Source organism: Trichophyton rubrum (genome assembly GCF_000151425.1).
Source record: "Trichophyton rubrum CBS 118892 genomic scaffold supercont2.6, whole genome shotgun sequence".
NCBI classification, from domain to species: Eukaryota; Fungi; Ascomycota; class Eurotiomycetes; order Onygenales; family Arthrodermataceae; genus Trichophyton; species Trichophyton rubrum.
In genome coordinates this window covers 923,971-938,925 of record NW_003456423.1, presented here as the reverse complement: position 1 = coordinate 938,925, position 14,955 = coordinate 923,971, and the positions used below count along the sequence as shown (strand labels likewise).

Below are 14,955 nucleotides of genomic sequence, written 5' to 3'. Positions count from 1 at the left end.
GTCCGCATCCGCTTTTCATCGAAACTTGCCAAAGTCAAGAAGCATGCGGGGAAACTAGCGATGCTTAATTGTGGGATAAGCTGCCTGTTCATCTGATTGAACGGGTGTCTTGGGTGTGATGTTGGAGTACGGGAAGGTTTCAGATGGGGGTCAATATATGTTTCGTTTTTCCTCCCGTCTCTTCATGTCTGAGATGAATATGGGGTAAGAATACATGAATTGAGTATTGAATATCTTGTTCCAGGGATCGGGAGCATGGTTAATTAACACTTATTTTAACTTACCTACGGAGTACTTGGAACATGTATATGGGTACAGCCTAGATATGCGGTGTATGGGTTAGACATACTCCTTTAGAGCTGAAGTGGTTTAAATCCTAACATCCCTTCCTTTGCATGTGCTTCTTCTTACGGGTCTACCGGTGAGTAGGTGCACAACAGATAGCAAGCTTCTTTCCTTCTCTTACCTTTTCTTTTTCACATCCCTATAACTATTATATTACCACCTTTGTTCTTTTTTTGGCTGTCGGTGATTTTGTTTTGTTTTGTTTGTTTTTCCTTGTCCTTCGGAAATCTGTCCGTGTCTTTTAAGGATTCGGCACTTGCCATCACCTTGATTACCCTGCCAATTGCCATGGCATTGCCATGGCCCATCCCATCGCGATACGGACTTGTATGCCTTACGCAGCCATCTCTGAGCGATTGGTGAGAGGCTGTGGTCAGCCAAGTGAAGCACCTGAATGCATCTCAGCCTTGGCTGTATGTTGATCCGGTGGTTGACAGGCAGAGGATATTCCCGCATCGCTCTGTTCCTCCGTCCAAATCGGCGGCGGGCGCAGGGCACGCAAGAGTAAGCAGGCTGACTGAACAGCCGACACGTGATGGCATGGGGGCTCTTGACGCTGGCCCAATAAGAAGGATAAGAAGATATGAAACTGGCGTTGTTGATCTGCAGGAGACCATGCGCATTGACGTTGGGAAGTTGCTCCTTCGAGGGACAGTAGCCAGAGATGTATGGAGATGGGGAACGCCGACGATATATAATTGATGGCAAGTGCCGAATTACCCTCTTAATTTGGGGGGAACGAATCGAACAAGCTATTTGTTGGCTGTATTTATACGAAGTTGTCTGATCGGGGGAAGTCCACCCGGACGTTCAGATGGCGAGCCGCGTTTCGAAAAGGAAAAGAAAAAAATGGGCGGTTTCTTCTGTTTCCTCGCTTTGCTTATTCGGCTAATCCTGGTTTCTTGCTTCTTCTCCCTTTCTGTTGCTTCTTCGCTTCTGCAGTGTTCCCCAACTCCTGGTTCGATAAGAGATGGCATGTTCGGATATAACTGCTGTACACACACTAGTGCGCCTGCCACACCGACTAATCAGCATCCTCCAGTTTCAACAATCGGTCTTCCGAGGTCCCTAGTGTTGACGGAATATGTAAGTATGGAGTATGGACATTTAATAATAATATATATGCGTAGTCGTATGTAACACCCCGCACCATCGAAGCGCATCCATAGCGTGCGGAAAGGCCCTCTCTCCGACATACCATTATTTTAGAGTATCATATACTCCGTACGGAATGCTCCATATATACGCTCATCTGGGTGTCCATCACAGGTAATTGACTGGATACGTTAATTAAAAATCACAGGTGTTCTCGTGGTTCCACATGGCCGCCCCATCAAACCGCAAAAAGACAAGATGGCCAAGGGACATCAGGCCGTCGATGAGACGGGGAAGCCAAGGAGAGTTTCGCACTTGTTCACTCTGCATATTGTGCATGCTGTTCTCCATCGGAAAAAGCAAGCCAGGGCCAAGCAGCACATCAGGTTGAAGACAAGACGGGGCCAAGGCGCACGTAGCAGCATGATTCCTGGCTGTCTTCGCAATCAGCCGGCGTCCTGCAAGTGTAATAAATAATAACAATAAACAGAGGTGCAGCAGTAGCGGTAGCGGCAGGAGTAGTAGCGTCGTGTAAGTCTATCTGCCCTCTGCTGTCTGTCTGCAGCCCTTGTCTGTTGATGGAGCAGGCGTAGGGATCAAGCTTCCCAACCGGAAGGGCGCACAGCAAGCCCCGGCGACCATGTCTGTCAGGTCAAGCCAGGATGTCCCCATCACTACATCGTCATCGAGCCGTCCCCAGTTTTCCTAAGCGAACGAGAGGACGACGGGGAATTGCTTCCTCTCTTTGGCGTATCGAGTGACCTTGACGGACTCCAGCGTGGAAGCCAGGACTGCACGGCCTGATCAGCGTCGTTATATATGCCTGGACGTTATACAAGGTCAGGACTCGCCTTTAACCCATCACATTCGCCATCGCCGGCACCAGCATCGGCGTCGACAACATCGGCATCAAAGAAACATCGACATCAATATCAATATCATCAATATCATCGTGACCATCAACTTCGTCTCCGTCATCGACTTCGACTTCGACTTCGACATCAACGCTGCCTCGCCCAAAGAGGAAAAGCGCCCCGCTAGCCTTTCTCGGAATCTTCTTGCTTCCTCCGCGAACTTTTTTCTTTTTTCTTTTTCTTTTTTTTCTTCCTTTTTTTCTCGCACTTCAACTTCTTCTTCCTCCTCGACTTCAACCTCCAACACTTCACCACCACCAACCACCACCACCACTGCCAGCCAACCACCAGCCGGCGACGACGACAGCTCACAGAAAAGAAAAAGAAGCTCTTCGGACAGCATCTCGGATCAGCAGCGAGAGAGGCTGTCGGCTTGCCGTTGCACGTTGCTTCTTTCGCCGCACACGTCTACTTAAGCAACCGACCTGGTCCCTTACAGCAACAAGCATTTCACAACCTCAATCTCAACTCCAACCTCGAACCCCTCCCCAAGGGCAGCGCCACAGACCAGCGGACGGAGATACAGATCGAGACACAGACACAGTCACAGTCAGTCAGGATCGAGAGGCAGGGAAGACAGATAGCGAGTCCCACGCCGGCGGAGTCTAGGCCCTTGTATCACCATTTCAGGCAGGGCAAAACACCGGACGACACCAGCTTCACTTCACCACTTCACCTCCGGCTGGCCACAGCATAGCTGCTGTTTCGGCGGCAAGACGCCTGCTTGGCGCGTTCTTGACCCTTCAACTCCTTGGCCGGCTTCTCCCTCGTCTCCGAGCATCGACGCCCCTGTACATCATGGTGGTTCACTTATGACACCACGTTTGTCCTGATGGACATTTGCGTCTCGCACTTTTTCACTACTTAAACTGATCACCACCGCCGGTAGAGATTATCTACATTTCACCGGCCATCACCTTCAGCTTTCAACTTCGCACCGGAAGAAGTATTACTACGATTTTTATACCTCTACTACTTTTTTCTCCTTAAGTTGGCTTTTTGATTTTTGAACTCGCAATCATATTCTTCTCCCCTTTTTTACTTCTTTCTCGAAGAAAAAGAAGAAGAAAGGCAGACACCACCATGCCTATCATATCACAGACGCCAAACATGGCACCAACCGACGAAGAAGAGGCCGCTGCAGAGTGTGACGAGCCTCCAGGGTGTCGACCCCGTGTTAGCACCGTCCGATCCCATTCCCACGAACACGCTCCGACCTCTAGCAACAAGATCACCGTCAGCATCAGCAACTCCAGACCCAAAGTCACAAAGGAGTCACTCCTCACTCGAGCTCTGCTCAGCAGTCCCGAGCTCTCCCCGACTGACCGTGCGGCCTCCGGCATTACCTGGAGAAGCGTACCTGCATTCTCTATCAACCCTAACCATAGCGGTCCTTCGACAGCCGAACTCACCAGTGACGGTGAACTGACCACTCCTCCTCGATCGACTACTCCTTCACCGCCTCCTCCCACACAGTTCACACGTCCTCCGTGGGTGGCAGCTGAGTCACCTTCCAAACCCGTCTCTCCTGTCGATGAACATGAGTTAAAGCTGGAAGCTAACCTGGGCCGTAAGCGATGCATTACCTTTGCCTGTGCCAACAAGATTGACCCTGTCGACCATACCCAGAGCGATCCCGTGGCTGCCGATCCTCCTAAGCGCAAATCGACCATCAAGTTTGCATGTCCAGCCAGACCCCGGGACACCGATGTTGATATCAAGAACCAGAAACACTCTACAAGCAACCCTTCTGCTGGTATTCGTGGAAGCCGATCGCCTGCGCCAATGAGTTTACAATCCAGGTACCAGGCCAGATCCCTCGAAGTATCCCAAACGCCGGGAATTAAACCTACTGAACCTGCACCCGCGACTGGTTCGTTGAAGGTGACTGGGCTCGGAAAGTTTGAGTTATCGGACGCCACCCGTTTCCAGGAATTTGGAAGCTCGCTGGAAGACGAAGATTGGCTAAACGAATCGTCTGATTACAAGCATAAGATGACTGTGGACGATTGCATGCGCAAAGAGAATGTTATCCGCAAGCTGGGCGAGGAAGTTGAGGCTGAGGCGCAGGAGGAGGCTGAGGAGGCTGAGAATGATGAGGACGATGACGAGAACGACGACGATGACGATGAGAACAATGATGATGACGAGGAGGACGAGGATGATGATGAGGAGGATGAAGACGATGGGAACCAAGATTTGTCTGACGACGGCAATGAGACAGACAATGAAGCAGGATTTGGCTCCTCGGACGATGATGATGGGGAATCGGACTACGCATTCTGGACTCCCACTACTACAGCAGCCACCTCGCACTCCGATATCACTGTCATGCCACCGCCGATGAAATGGAAGGAGTCTCACGGATCAATAGAGTCTCTCGCTAGCCGCGGTCCGCTAGACACGGTTCCTCCATTCGAGCCGAAGCGTGCTGCTGCGACCAAGGAGAAGAAGTCGAAGTCTACAGCTCCCAGCCTTCCTGATAGCACTGACTTTGTCTGTGGCACCCTGGACGAAGACAGGTCCATTGAAGTCGCCTACATCTCTCGAATGGAAGAGCGTCGACGCCAGAAACACATCCCCATCCCTCAGGACATCGATCCTAGCTTCCCTACCTCCGACATCGAGGACGAAGACGATGAAGATGCAGACGATGATGTGTCTGCCAACCCAACAGCTGCTCGTAAGCAAAAGGCTGACGATGACGATGCTGTCGAGCCCCCTCGTGGACGTCGATCTAGCCGAACCACCATCGAGAAGACCTCGAAGGCAGCAACACACTCTCCTCGCAGACTGTTTGGGCACTCTCCTCGTCGCCTCCGCTCCCCTCCACCACCTGGTCGACTACGCTCTCCGCCTCCCTCTCGCCGCACATCTCTCATCAATCCTCCGAATCTAGGTGCAGGTCCTACGGCAAAGAAAATAGCTGTTGCTCTTGCTCAACGACCAAACCGCACCCGAACTTCTTCTCTTCCACGAACTCCCAACCCTTTCTTTGCCCGTGGCTACTCATCCAACATCTACAAACGCACCTCCCGCTCTCCATCCCCCGGCCAAAAGGCATCTACCAAAACCAAATCCAGTCCTACTCACACCCGAGGACCAATCGACATCGTTGCCGGTCTTGAGAAGAAGAGACAAAAGCGGAAAGAAAAGTTCTGGCGTCAACACTGCCGCCGTGCTGCAAAGGACCAAATCCACTCTCGTGAAAAGATGGTCCCGGGCCGAGGCGCAGAGCGTATGAAGGAACTTGGCATCGAAGTCGCGGAGAGATTCAGAGCCTACGGTGTCGGCGTCAACGGTGGAAACGGACCAAAGCTCGTCCTTTCGATATAAACACCTCAACATACTATCTATCTCGCTATTAACTCGCTACTACCCACACTATGTCACGCCACTGGCACGGGCGTAGACAAATGAACTATTAACGACCTACCAAAAGTTAAGAGGTGTTCCCCTTTTATTCTTTTTATTTCCCTCTCTATCCTCTCTTCCTCGAAGACAAGAATTGATTTCTTCTTACCTTTCCCTTTGACTATTTCATATTCTATTTATACTCTATGCTGGATGCTTGATTACTTTTCCTATTGCGCAGATCGCAGTGAATACAGCTTCATGATATCCTAGCTTGACTTGACTTGGCTTGACTGTTTCAGCTAGCATTTGTTCATCCTTTTCATTTCCATTTTTTCTTCCCTTTCTTTTTCTTTCTATCCTTCTTCATGTCAATATTTTTATCTTTTTAACTCTAACTATTTCCATTCCTCCTTTTGCTTCTACTCATTTCTTTCATACTCTTATGTGTCTCACTCTGTTCGACCTTCTTCTCTATCCTTTCCCTCTGTACATACCTATACCTGTCCTTTAGTCCTTTCGCTCATTGTACCTGAGACTCTGGAGTTGAATCCTCCCAGCTGGGGTTGGTCCTCTGTTTTAAATTGCATCTTTCATACTAGATTAGGCCGGGGAGGGGGTCTCCTTTCTATGCTATTGCTGATACTACATCTTATGCTAACGACTGAATGAAATGAACCAAATTAATAAATCAACAAGTACCTGATCCGTGTCTGCCACTCGCCATCTGCCATCTGTCATCATCGTCTTTCCCTTCCGTCGCCCCAAAGGTAGTCTCCGTCATTTTGCCTTGACGTGGTTGTTAGGTTATAGCGCTCCCACGTGACCAGGCCTTTTTCTTGACATGAAAATAACGACATGATGACGTGATATCAAACCTTGTCCTCTAGTTATATTAGAACTACATCCTGTGCAAAACAAAGAAAAACTATGTATCTACTGCAGCCAAATACCAGCCCTTTACTAAGTCCTTCACCTTTGATCTTTATCTCCTTACTCACGACGTTTGCCCTCGGTCAACAGTAGGCTTCTATTAGCTAGTCACCCTGTACTACTCATCAGCATAACAGATAAGATAGTCGGGACGTTTACAACAACCACGAAGATATAGGCTCCGGCATCACGATATCATCCTCTAGTTCTATTCTCTTAGGAGTATTTGAACAAATACGGTTTCTTGTGCAGATATTGAGTATCTGACAACAATGGGAAGCGTCACCGGCCCAACGCGCTCTCTACGGAGCAACACAAACCTTCCAGCCGAAGAACCGTCTGCTCAGAAGTTGTTCAACAACATTCGAAATGAGATTTTAAACACAAACCACTCTACTGATCTGACTTTCCAAAATATTTCTCCTGCTGCCGGATTCCAAATTGCAACATCATTTTCAGAGGATCCCGAGATTGAGAGGGCCCTTCCTCGGTACGTTACCAAAAGCAGCCACCACAAGAAGATTTGAAACAACTTCTAAACATTATTCTAGCATTTCGTATAACCCTTTAACTAAAGTCCTGACTGCTCGAGTTATGCCGACTACAGTCCATGACTGCCACCAAGAGTGGCTTTCAAACGAGCTGCTCGATATGGTTATGGCTGGATTCTTGACGGTAGCAGAAAGAAAGAAACTGAAACTCCGCGTTGGAACGAGTATGATGCACCTATTCAGCTTTTATTTCACCTTTCTTTCGTTTTTGAAGTTCTATTTGATTGACATTCTCTTATTAGCTTTTACTGGTTTTGCGGCACCATATACCTCCGCTGTAAAAGAGCCTGATACGTGTATCCTTCCGGACGCATTGCCTCTACCAACTGTTGCTGTCGAGTCAGGCTGGTCAGAGTCTTGGCCTCGGTTGGAGGCTGATAAGGATCTTTGGCTTGTCGGAGGCACAGCTGTTGAGCTAGTGTTGTTAATTCGATGGACCAAGATAAGTAATGGCCGTGTAAAAGGAAATTTGCACGTTCATGGAAGGGATCTCGCCGGGAATGTTGTCTTATTACAGACTGAGGTATGTGACTGCTATATTTGATTTGAGAATATATTTTACAGCCACTAATAAGTACTAGGAAATCTTTCCTGCACCAGCAAATAATACAAACCAGGTGATTCCCATATCAAGAAGGCAACTCTTTGGCAGTTGCATCTTTCCCAATAGAAACCCGGCAGATACATATAATCTCTCTATTACGAACTTGCGCGAAACGGCAGACGAGTCTATTAGGTTTATGGGTTTTACTCCAGGCTAGCCCCCTCCCTCCTGAATTTACCTACACCTATGTACCCAAAAAAGCAATCGGTCATGCCCTTCCTCTCACTCTTCATAAACAAAAGCTTGCTCCCTTATTAATGTCGCAATGCTGTTACCTTCATCATGGTTCTTACCTTCTTAAGTCAACATGTAATTAGTCACTCAAGAAGACAGCTTGACTGTTGTCGACTTGTCAAACAACAAATCAACTAAGCTTGCCACACAGATATCTACTACGAAGGTCACAAATGCACTGAAATAGAGAAATTAAGATATTTAGATTAAGATGCTCATGGGTGACCCTCTGTGATATAAGCAATGTACGAATACCGTCTCCACAATCTGCAATGAGGAATGGCACTCAACGTAAAGTTTGGGCATCTTTGCAATCAAGAAGTCGCGTGTTTATTCTCTGATAATAATTTCCTACATGGCCACTAATTATCAAAAATTTGGATTTCTTCTGTGGACTCGAACAGATGGTTAATCACCTCCTATTTAATAGAGAAAAAATATCCCCCAAGCTTCTTCTAATTATAGGTAAATACTATAAAATCGAAAGAATATAAGGCTAAATAGAAGATCTTTAAAGCTAGAGCGCAATATTATTTGACGTGGTTGTTAGGTTATAGCGCCTCCACGTGACCAGGCCTTTTTCTTAACACCTCTGCCGTATTAAACTACCAAAAGACCAAAAAGAAACAATCCAACCTCGAGTTCTTCCCTGCAGCAGCTTCGCGCATCTCGCACCGCACACCACCGCACCCCTATCGCATTGCAACACGCTTCACTCAACTGACACTTCACTGCCGCCGCTCAAGGGACGTCCGCTGGCCCAGCTACTGCTGTATGAACAGAGCAGACACACGCCTCCACGCCAGGAAGCTTCCTATTTTTCTTCGCCCTTCACCCTTCCACTCTCACGCACAAAGGCATTCAATACCACTTCTACCTCGCACTGAGAGAGCTTCCCGCAGCCCACCATGTGGATTATCAACTGGTGTATGTACTCTGTCTTGCATTTTGAGCCTTTTTAAACCCCGTTATATCTTGTTTTCATGAGGCCCCGCGGCACACCGAAGCGCATGCACCTGTCAGAACACCTGTGAACACTTAGACTCGAGAAGGCTAAAATTTCAAATCCCTCGACGGATTCTAGTCTACGATGTCCTCGCCTCGCTCGGCCTGCTCAACAAGCATGCCAAACTACTGTTCCTCGGCCTCGATAATGCCGGAAAGACCACTCTTCTGCACATGTTGAAGAACGACCGGGTTGCTCTCATGCAGCCTACCTCACACCCAAGTGCGTTTTTTTCTCAACCCTCGCTCACACCACATAAAAGTAGATTGCAATAAAACCACCAAGCTAACGCCATACTACGTAAAACAGCCTCTGAAGAGCTGGCTATCGGCAACAACAGATTCACCACCTTCGATTTGGGCGGTCACTTGCAGGCCCGTCGCCTGTGGAGAGACTACTTCCCCGAAGTCAACGGCATCGTCTTCCTAGTCGATTCGATGGACGTGGAGCGTTTCCCCGAAGCCAAAGCCGAGCTCGACGCTCTTCTCAACATGGAAGATCTAGCCAAGGTCCCGTTCCTCGTTCTCGGAAATAAAATCGACCATCCCTCCGCTGTCTCCGAGGACCAGCTCAGAGCTGCTCTGGGTCTGTATCAGACCACTGGCAAGGGCAAGGTGCCGTTGGAGGGAATCAGGCCCATCGAGTTGTTTATGTGCAGTGTTGTGATGAGACAGGGTAAGTTCATGATCTGCCTACCCACAACTCGGTTAAACGCTACGAAGCTTGGACCAATGCTAAGGACCTTTGTTCGGGAATATTTAGGCTACGGTGAAGGTATCCGATGGATGTCGCAATACGTCTAAATGTCGCAAACCAGTTTCAGAACAACAACAACAACAACAACACCGCTGACTACGCTTTTCTTCCGCCGTCTTGTCTAAAATGGGAATGAACCGTCGATGCATGTATGCTCCTTTTTTTTTCTTGTTATGTCATGCTAGCAACTTATTTCACCAGAGCATGAACGACGGTGAGCGAGTATGTAGGTGCGCCTAACCACCCACCTGCCCACACTCACTCACTTGGCCGAACTCCCTTCTCACTACTACACACACATCTAGCCCCCCTCCCCTCGAACCCGTCCAATGTCTCTAATTAACTCTATCTATTATGAATCCATCCAGCAAATCATACCTTCTTTGACGATTTATTTTATTTCTTTTTTCTTTCTATCCTTTTTCTACTTTGATTCTTTCTTCCGTGTTCAGATACATAGCTACATATAAATAGGCTCGCGGCTCTCTTATACACTTCATAAAGCAAACCCTACACAGATTGGTTTGGACAGCTCCATCTGCTACGTAAGGATGATAAGTTGAGTACGAGTCAAATGTATATTATTCGATGGGATCATTAAACAACAACAGTAGACAGTAGACAGGTATAACATATTGAAAGTGAGCAAGGAGATACAAAAAAACGGGAAAGGGGTACGGCACATCACACCACTCCTGGCTTGCATTTTCTCCAACCAAGAACGAGCAAGCCAGTAAGTGGGAAAACAGGGTGAAATATCGACGTCGACGCCGTTGGAAAAAGATGCAGAGCAACTGGTGTAAAGGGAACAGGGAAGAAGTAGGGAGGGAGGGAAGGGGGGCCTAGCAAAGCAAAGCAGAGAGCAGCAAGAGAAGAAGTGAATTATCCACGCTACTAGCTACTGATATACTGGAGCCGATAACTACCAACTTCTTTCCTTAAGCCACCTCAAGGAGACAGAAAACAGAGATGTCATTAAGTTGCCATGCCATGCCATGCCACCACCTGCCTGGGAGGGAGCAGGGAGTCAGTGGGTAGTCGTCAGGGTAAAAGTACGTAGAGTTCCGTTCCGTTCACTGCAGCGCTTCATACAAATCGTACACGGAAGATATATTGTAGGCACAAAAAAAAAAAGTAGAAGAGAAGCAGAAAGTAGGTCGGAAGCAAAAAAAGAAGTGGTGAAGCCGGATGAAGATGAGGCGAATCGGCGCTGGTGCGGTCTGAGCTGGTCTCGTTCTAGCTCGGTCGGATGGGAGGGGATAGGCGGGGGAGGGAAGAGAAAGAGGTATTTGTCGGTGGCGTAGATTCTAACAATCAATCGGACGCGAGATCAGGCTGGCTGCTGATGTTTCGCCTGCATGAGCGAAATGTGTCTTGGCGGCGTGTACATATACGGATATGCAATGAATTGATTGTTGGGAATGCAGTGGTGTGAGTGTGCGTGCCCCGGTGGTAAATGGTACGGAGGGTATGGTGGTGGTCGGTTCAATCGAGTGGTGGTTGTTGGTAATGATGAAGATGGCGCGTATTATCTCCGCCCGAACCTGCTATATGAGGGAAAGCTCGTATGTTTTCTCTTGTTTACTTTTTCTTCTGTTTCCTTGGAGGAGTGATGGGTCTGTTAGGTGCCATGCCTCCGTAGACGTACTTTTGTTTCTTTTCGGCTGGTTTCAGGATCTACAGGTGTGAGAAAGGTTAGCGTCAGGAAAAGAAAAGAAAAAAGTGCCCGGTTACAGTGAGTGGATGAGAGCAGAGAGCATAAGCATACCTGGAATGAACAGAGAAGGCTCTCGTCTACACTCATCATAGCTCCGGCATTGTCGAATTCTCCGCAGTAGTTTGGTGCGCTGAAGAGCGTGACCAGCTGCCGCTTGGAGAAGAACTCGTAGCCATCCTCGACTACTTGATGTGCTCGACAGATGAGGTCCATGTCATGTTTCTGCAAGAACCGCGAGACGACGTCGGGGCCGAATGTGAAGGATACACCTCGATCGTTTTCACTCCAGCCGGTGATATCCTTGTCAGGATCAGACCAGAGGAGATCGCAGAGGAGACCACAGTCAGGAATCTAAATAGATCAGTAGAGTCAATCGTCGACAGTTCAAACTGACGCCATGCATAGAAAAGAGTAATAAATAATCATTTTACATCCCAAAAAGGGAAGAGAGGGAATTCCCGGGGAAATGGCAAAGGGACAGGGAATAAAGAATGCAGAAACCGTCCTCCGGGCATCCGAAATGGACGCGTATCAGTTCAATTGTCACACGTACTAGGGGCGGGCACTTACATCTGTTGGACGCATGACTCGACGAATCTGTTCCATGGAGTTGAGATCGGGACTGAGACCGCCGTGCATGGTGAAGATCTTCTCGTCGATGATGGCGGCAATTGGGAGGCAGTTGAAGCAGTCGGTAAAGGTCTTCCAGAGCTTGATGTTGTATCTTCGCTTGCACTCGTCGTAGAAGCCGTAGATACGATTGATGGAAGCGCACTCGTGGTTGCCGCGGAGAACGAAGAAGTTCTCTGGGTATTTGATCTTGTATGCGAGGAGTAGGCAGATGGTCTCGAGAGACTGCTTGCCTCGGTCTACGTAGTCGCCTAGGAAGAGGTAGTTGGCTTCCGGCGGGAAACCTCCGTATTCGAACAGGCGCAAGAGATCGTAGTACTGGCCATGAATATCACCGCATATCTTCGCGAGTTAGTTCTTTCTTCCTCTTTCTCTTTCTCTCTCATAGACGCTCTTATAGATAGCAGTTCATACCTTGATTGGGGCCTCCAACTCCAAAAGTATAGGCTGCGAAATAAAGATCTCTCTGGCCTTGGTGCAAAGATGGCGGATCTCGGACTCGAGCAGCTGGACCTGCTTTCCGGGACGACTGCCCCTCACCTCCAACAGTCTATCAATGATCGAATCCAAATCGATCTCGTTCTGGTCCGCCATCGTGTGTGCGTGTGCGTGGGATGGCTACCAGTGCAGGGGAGAGAAAAGAAGAAGTAAAAAAAAAAAAAAAAAAAAAGAAGAAGAAAAAAAGTGAGAGAAAATTATAAGACAGGAAAAAACCTCCCACGAGGACAGCAAAAGTAGTCACGTCGCGTCAGTCAGAAGTGGTCTATGGGTCGAAGGGGGTCAGGCAAGGCGCGAAGAGGCCAGAAGAGAAGAGAAGTCACTGTATCTGTTGCCTCTTGCTGTCAGGATGCTGGAGAGAAACGATTAATAATGATTAGCTGGAGATGAACGAAAAAAAAAAAAAAAAAAAAAAATGGGAAAGCCGTTTCAAGCATGGCAGAACCGGTTAAGAAAGATGGAGCAGAACCAACCTTGGGACCGGCTAAGGTCAACGTAGACGAGCTGCCGCCGATACGAAGCAAGTTGACGGACGCAGAGACGAAGGACGGTGTGGAGAGTAGTCGTAGAAGAAGAAGAGAACAGGCCCTGATGGCCAGGTAGGGTTTGGGGGGTTTGGAAGCGGGTAGACGCAGATGTAGATGCAGACGCAGACGTGTAACAACCACGAGGAGGTAGAAGAAGGAGAATGAATACCAAGCAGCTGAAAGAAGAAAAGCTATCCCGCCTGGTTTGTTTTTAATCTTCGTTTAAAATCACCGTTTGGCCCGTTCTTGGTCTGCGTGGACGGGACAAGGGACTCGACACCGGCGCTTCGTTGGGTGAGGTTGGAGTGAATGGGATGCCAGCAGCGGCAGCAGCAGCACACGAGCGAGCAAGGGAAGAGAAGTGATACCAACACGCACGCTGAGAGCGAGCAAGGGCAAGGTCAGGTATTCGCCTGTCTAAGGCTGGTGGTCGTAGGCAGAGAGATAGATGGCTAGCGATCGATCGACCGTAGATGCGTCGTTCTCGTGTGCGGGTTGAAAATTTTCGACGAAACGCGCAATCGGAGCGAGAAGAAGAGGTGGCGTGAAGAAGCGCGAGCAAGGGGATTTCCTTTTCTCTCTCTCTCTCTCTCTCTCTCTGACTGGAGAGAGCCGTTAAGCGGATGGCTGGGAGATGCGAGATGGTCGTTGAAGAGAAGGGCGGTTGCTGGAGCGGCGCTGGGGCTGATGGGTTTGTTTGGGCTGGCGGTGGTTGAAGGGAAGAAGAAAATAAAAAAAGGGAGGGCGAGAAAAGGCGGGAACAGGCGAGCGCGGGACCAGCAAGGCAGGTTTTGGGGCTAAAACAACAACATCAACATAACAACAACAACAACAGCAGCATAACATGGATATGATGAGATATCTACTTGTGCTTTATTTCTGCGATGATTTACTGATAGATGGATTTACGTGTTTACTTGACGATCAACCAAACAAGTTATTTTTTATTTTCTTTTGAGCCCAACAGCTAAGCAAGAACGAGACATCCAGAGAAGACAAGAGAAGCCAGCCAGAAGAGCGTAAAAGAAAGGACGAAGAAGAAGAAGAAGAAGATAAAACCACGCTATGCAAACGCCAGATCAGAAAGAGAAATAAAAAAGAGGCAGAAAAGGGACAAAAGTGCCGCCCAGGGGAGAGAGTAATGTACAATCGGTCTAAAAGGGGGTGGGGGGATAGATGTGATATCTAGGGATATTCGGTATACCTCCTCCGACATGCCCGACTGTAATGGGTGCGTTAGGGTAGTTAGGCAGGGGCAGCTCAGCGTCAAGTCATCATTAGTTTGTGCGGTGCAGGAAAAGCAAGAGTGAACGCGGCAAAGCAAGAGTTAAAAGCAGGCTGACAGGCAGAAAGAGGTATTAGGCAGGCCACGCGCAGAAGGGGAGATGTATGTATAACTTGCAGAACCAAACACAGTCTTGATCTTGGTCTTGAGGAAAGGAAAGCAGGAAGAAGAAGAAGAAGAAGAAGCAAAAAGCAGCCTGAACTCCGATAAACGTGAACGTGAACATGCATCCGGAGCAAAGCAAAGCAGGAAAGAAGAAAAAAAACCCAAGTGGTATGAAGCAAAAAGAAAAGGAGGTAAAAAATAGACAGTAGAGCAAGCATCCATCCGTCATTCGAGAGTGAGAGCAAGAACAAGAGAAGAGATGATCAATATCAAGTCGGTCAGTCGGTCAGCGGGGGGTCACTCGTCCCTGTGCAAATAAAAAAAAAAAAAAAAAAAAAAAAAAAAAGTGTGTAAAAAAGGAGCTCCTCGACTGGCTTCGAGCATATCAAGCAAACAAAAAC

The 14,955-nt window shown here is 48.3% G+C and overlaps 6 protein-coding genes across 9 annotated transcripts; 3 read left to right on the top strand and 3 right to left on the bottom strand.

The window, feature by feature from the left end:
- Positions 1 to 498: 498 nt before the first annotated feature.
- On the bottom strand, positions 499 to 801 carry TERG_12334 (uncharacterized protein; the record flags this gene model as incomplete). Its single annotated transcript, XM_047751303.1, has 1 exon — positions 499 to 801. The coding sequence occupies one exon, from the start codon at positions 799 to 801 to the stop codon at positions 499 to 501; it is 303 nt and encodes a 100-aa protein (XP_047606684.1).
- A 2,338-nt stretch (positions 802 to 3,139) lies between these two features.
- On the top strand, positions 3,140 to 5,690 carry TERG_05755 (uncharacterized protein; the record flags this gene model as incomplete). Its single annotated transcript, XM_003233839.2, has 1 exon — positions 3,140 to 5,690. Exon 1 carries the CDS (start codon positions 3,438 to 3,440, stop codon positions 5,688 to 5,690), a length of 2,253 nt encoding a protein of 750 aa, XP_003233887.1. The 5' UTR covers positions 3,140 to 3,437.
- Positions 5,691 to 6,913: 1,223 nt separating this feature from the next.
- TERG_05754 (uncharacterized protein) lies at positions 6,914 to 7,953 on the top strand (the record flags this gene model as incomplete). Its single annotated transcript, XM_003233838.1, has 4 exons — positions 6,914 to 7,131; positions 7,193 to 7,356; positions 7,435 to 7,715; positions 7,774 to 7,953. The coding sequence occupies 4 exons, from the start codon at positions 6,914 to 6,916 to the stop codon at positions 7,951 to 7,953; spliced, it is 843 nt and encodes a 280-aa protein (XP_003233886.1).
- Positions 7,954 to 8,618: 665 nt separating this feature from the next.
- On the top strand, positions 8,619 to 10,203 carry TERG_05753 (uncharacterized protein). 2 transcript variants are annotated; one of them, XM_003233837.2, is made up of 4 exons: positions 8,619 to 8,957; positions 9,115 to 9,258; positions 9,346 to 9,711; positions 9,799 to 10,203. In XM_003233837.2, the coding sequence occupies exons 1-4, from the start codon at positions 8,939 to 8,941 to the stop codon at positions 9,837 to 9,839; spliced, it is 570 nt and encodes a 189-aa protein (XP_003233885.1). In that variant the 5' UTR covers positions 8,619 to 8,938; the 3' UTR covers positions 9,840 to 10,203. The 2 variants fall into 2 exon arrangements, with proteins under 2 accessions (XP_003233885.1, XP_047604473.1); XM_047748490.1 differs by having other exon boundaries at positions 9,346 to 10,203.
- Positions 10,204 to 10,210: 7 nt separating this feature from the next.
- TERG_05752 (serine/threonine-protein phosphatase PP1) lies at positions 10,211 to 12,762 on the bottom strand. 3 transcript variants are annotated; one of them, XM_003233836.2, is made up of 5 exons: positions 12,554 to 12,762; positions 12,080 to 12,481; positions 11,561 to 11,860; positions 11,441 to 11,469; positions 10,211 to 11,339 (listed from the first exon to the last, which is right to left on the bottom strand). In XM_003233836.2, the coding sequence occupies exons 1-5, from the start codon at positions 12,731 to 12,733 to the stop codon at positions 11,321 to 11,323; spliced, it is 930 nt and encodes a 309-aa protein (XP_003233884.2). In that variant the 5' UTR covers positions 12,734 to 12,762; the 3' UTR covers positions 10,211 to 11,320. The 3 variants fall into 3 exon arrangements, with proteins under 3 accessions (XP_003233884.2, XP_047606683.1, XP_047604472.1); XM_047750026.1 differs by having other exon boundaries at positions 10,211 to 11,336; XM_047748489.1 differs by having other exon boundaries at positions 10,211 to 11,860.
- A 1,183-nt stretch (positions 12,763 to 13,945) lies between these two features.
- TERG_12333 (uncharacterized protein) lies at positions 13,946 to 14,850 on the bottom strand. The gene has a single exon (XM_047751302.1). It carries the CDS (start codon positions 14,770 to 14,772, stop codon positions 14,431 to 14,433), a length of 342 nt encoding a protein of 113 aa, XP_047606682.1. The 5' UTR covers positions 14,773 to 14,850; the 3' UTR covers positions 13,946 to 14,430.
- Between the last annotated feature and the right edge of the window lie 105 nt (positions 14,851 to 14,955).

What these genes read in the sequence shown, in the direction of transcription:
- TERG_05753 (XM_047748490.1), top strand. An exon ending in GCAGCCTACCTCACACCCAA is followed by an intron (nt 9,259 to 9,345) that starts GTGCGTTTTTTT and finishes TACGTAAAACAG; the next exon opens with CCTCTGAAGAGCTGGCTATC.
- TERG_05752 (XM_047748489.1), bottom strand. Translation starts at nt 12,733, where the DNA reads ATGGCGGACCAGAACGAGATCGATTTGGATTCGATCATTGATAGACTG. An exon ending in AGTTGGAGGCCCCAATCAAG is followed by an intron (nt 12,482 to 12,553) that starts GTATGAACTGCT and finishes TAACTCGCGAAG; the next exon opens with ATATGCGGTGATATTCATGG. An exon ending in GAGTCATGCGTCCAACAGAT is followed by an intron (nt 11,861 to 12,079) that starts GTAAGTGCCCGC and finishes TGATCTATTTAG; the next exon opens with ATTCCTGACTGTGGTCTCCT.
- TERG_12333 (XM_047751302.1), bottom strand. Translation starts at nt 14,772, where the DNA reads ATGCTTGCTCTACTGTCTATTTTTTACCTCCTTTTCTTTTTGCTTCAT.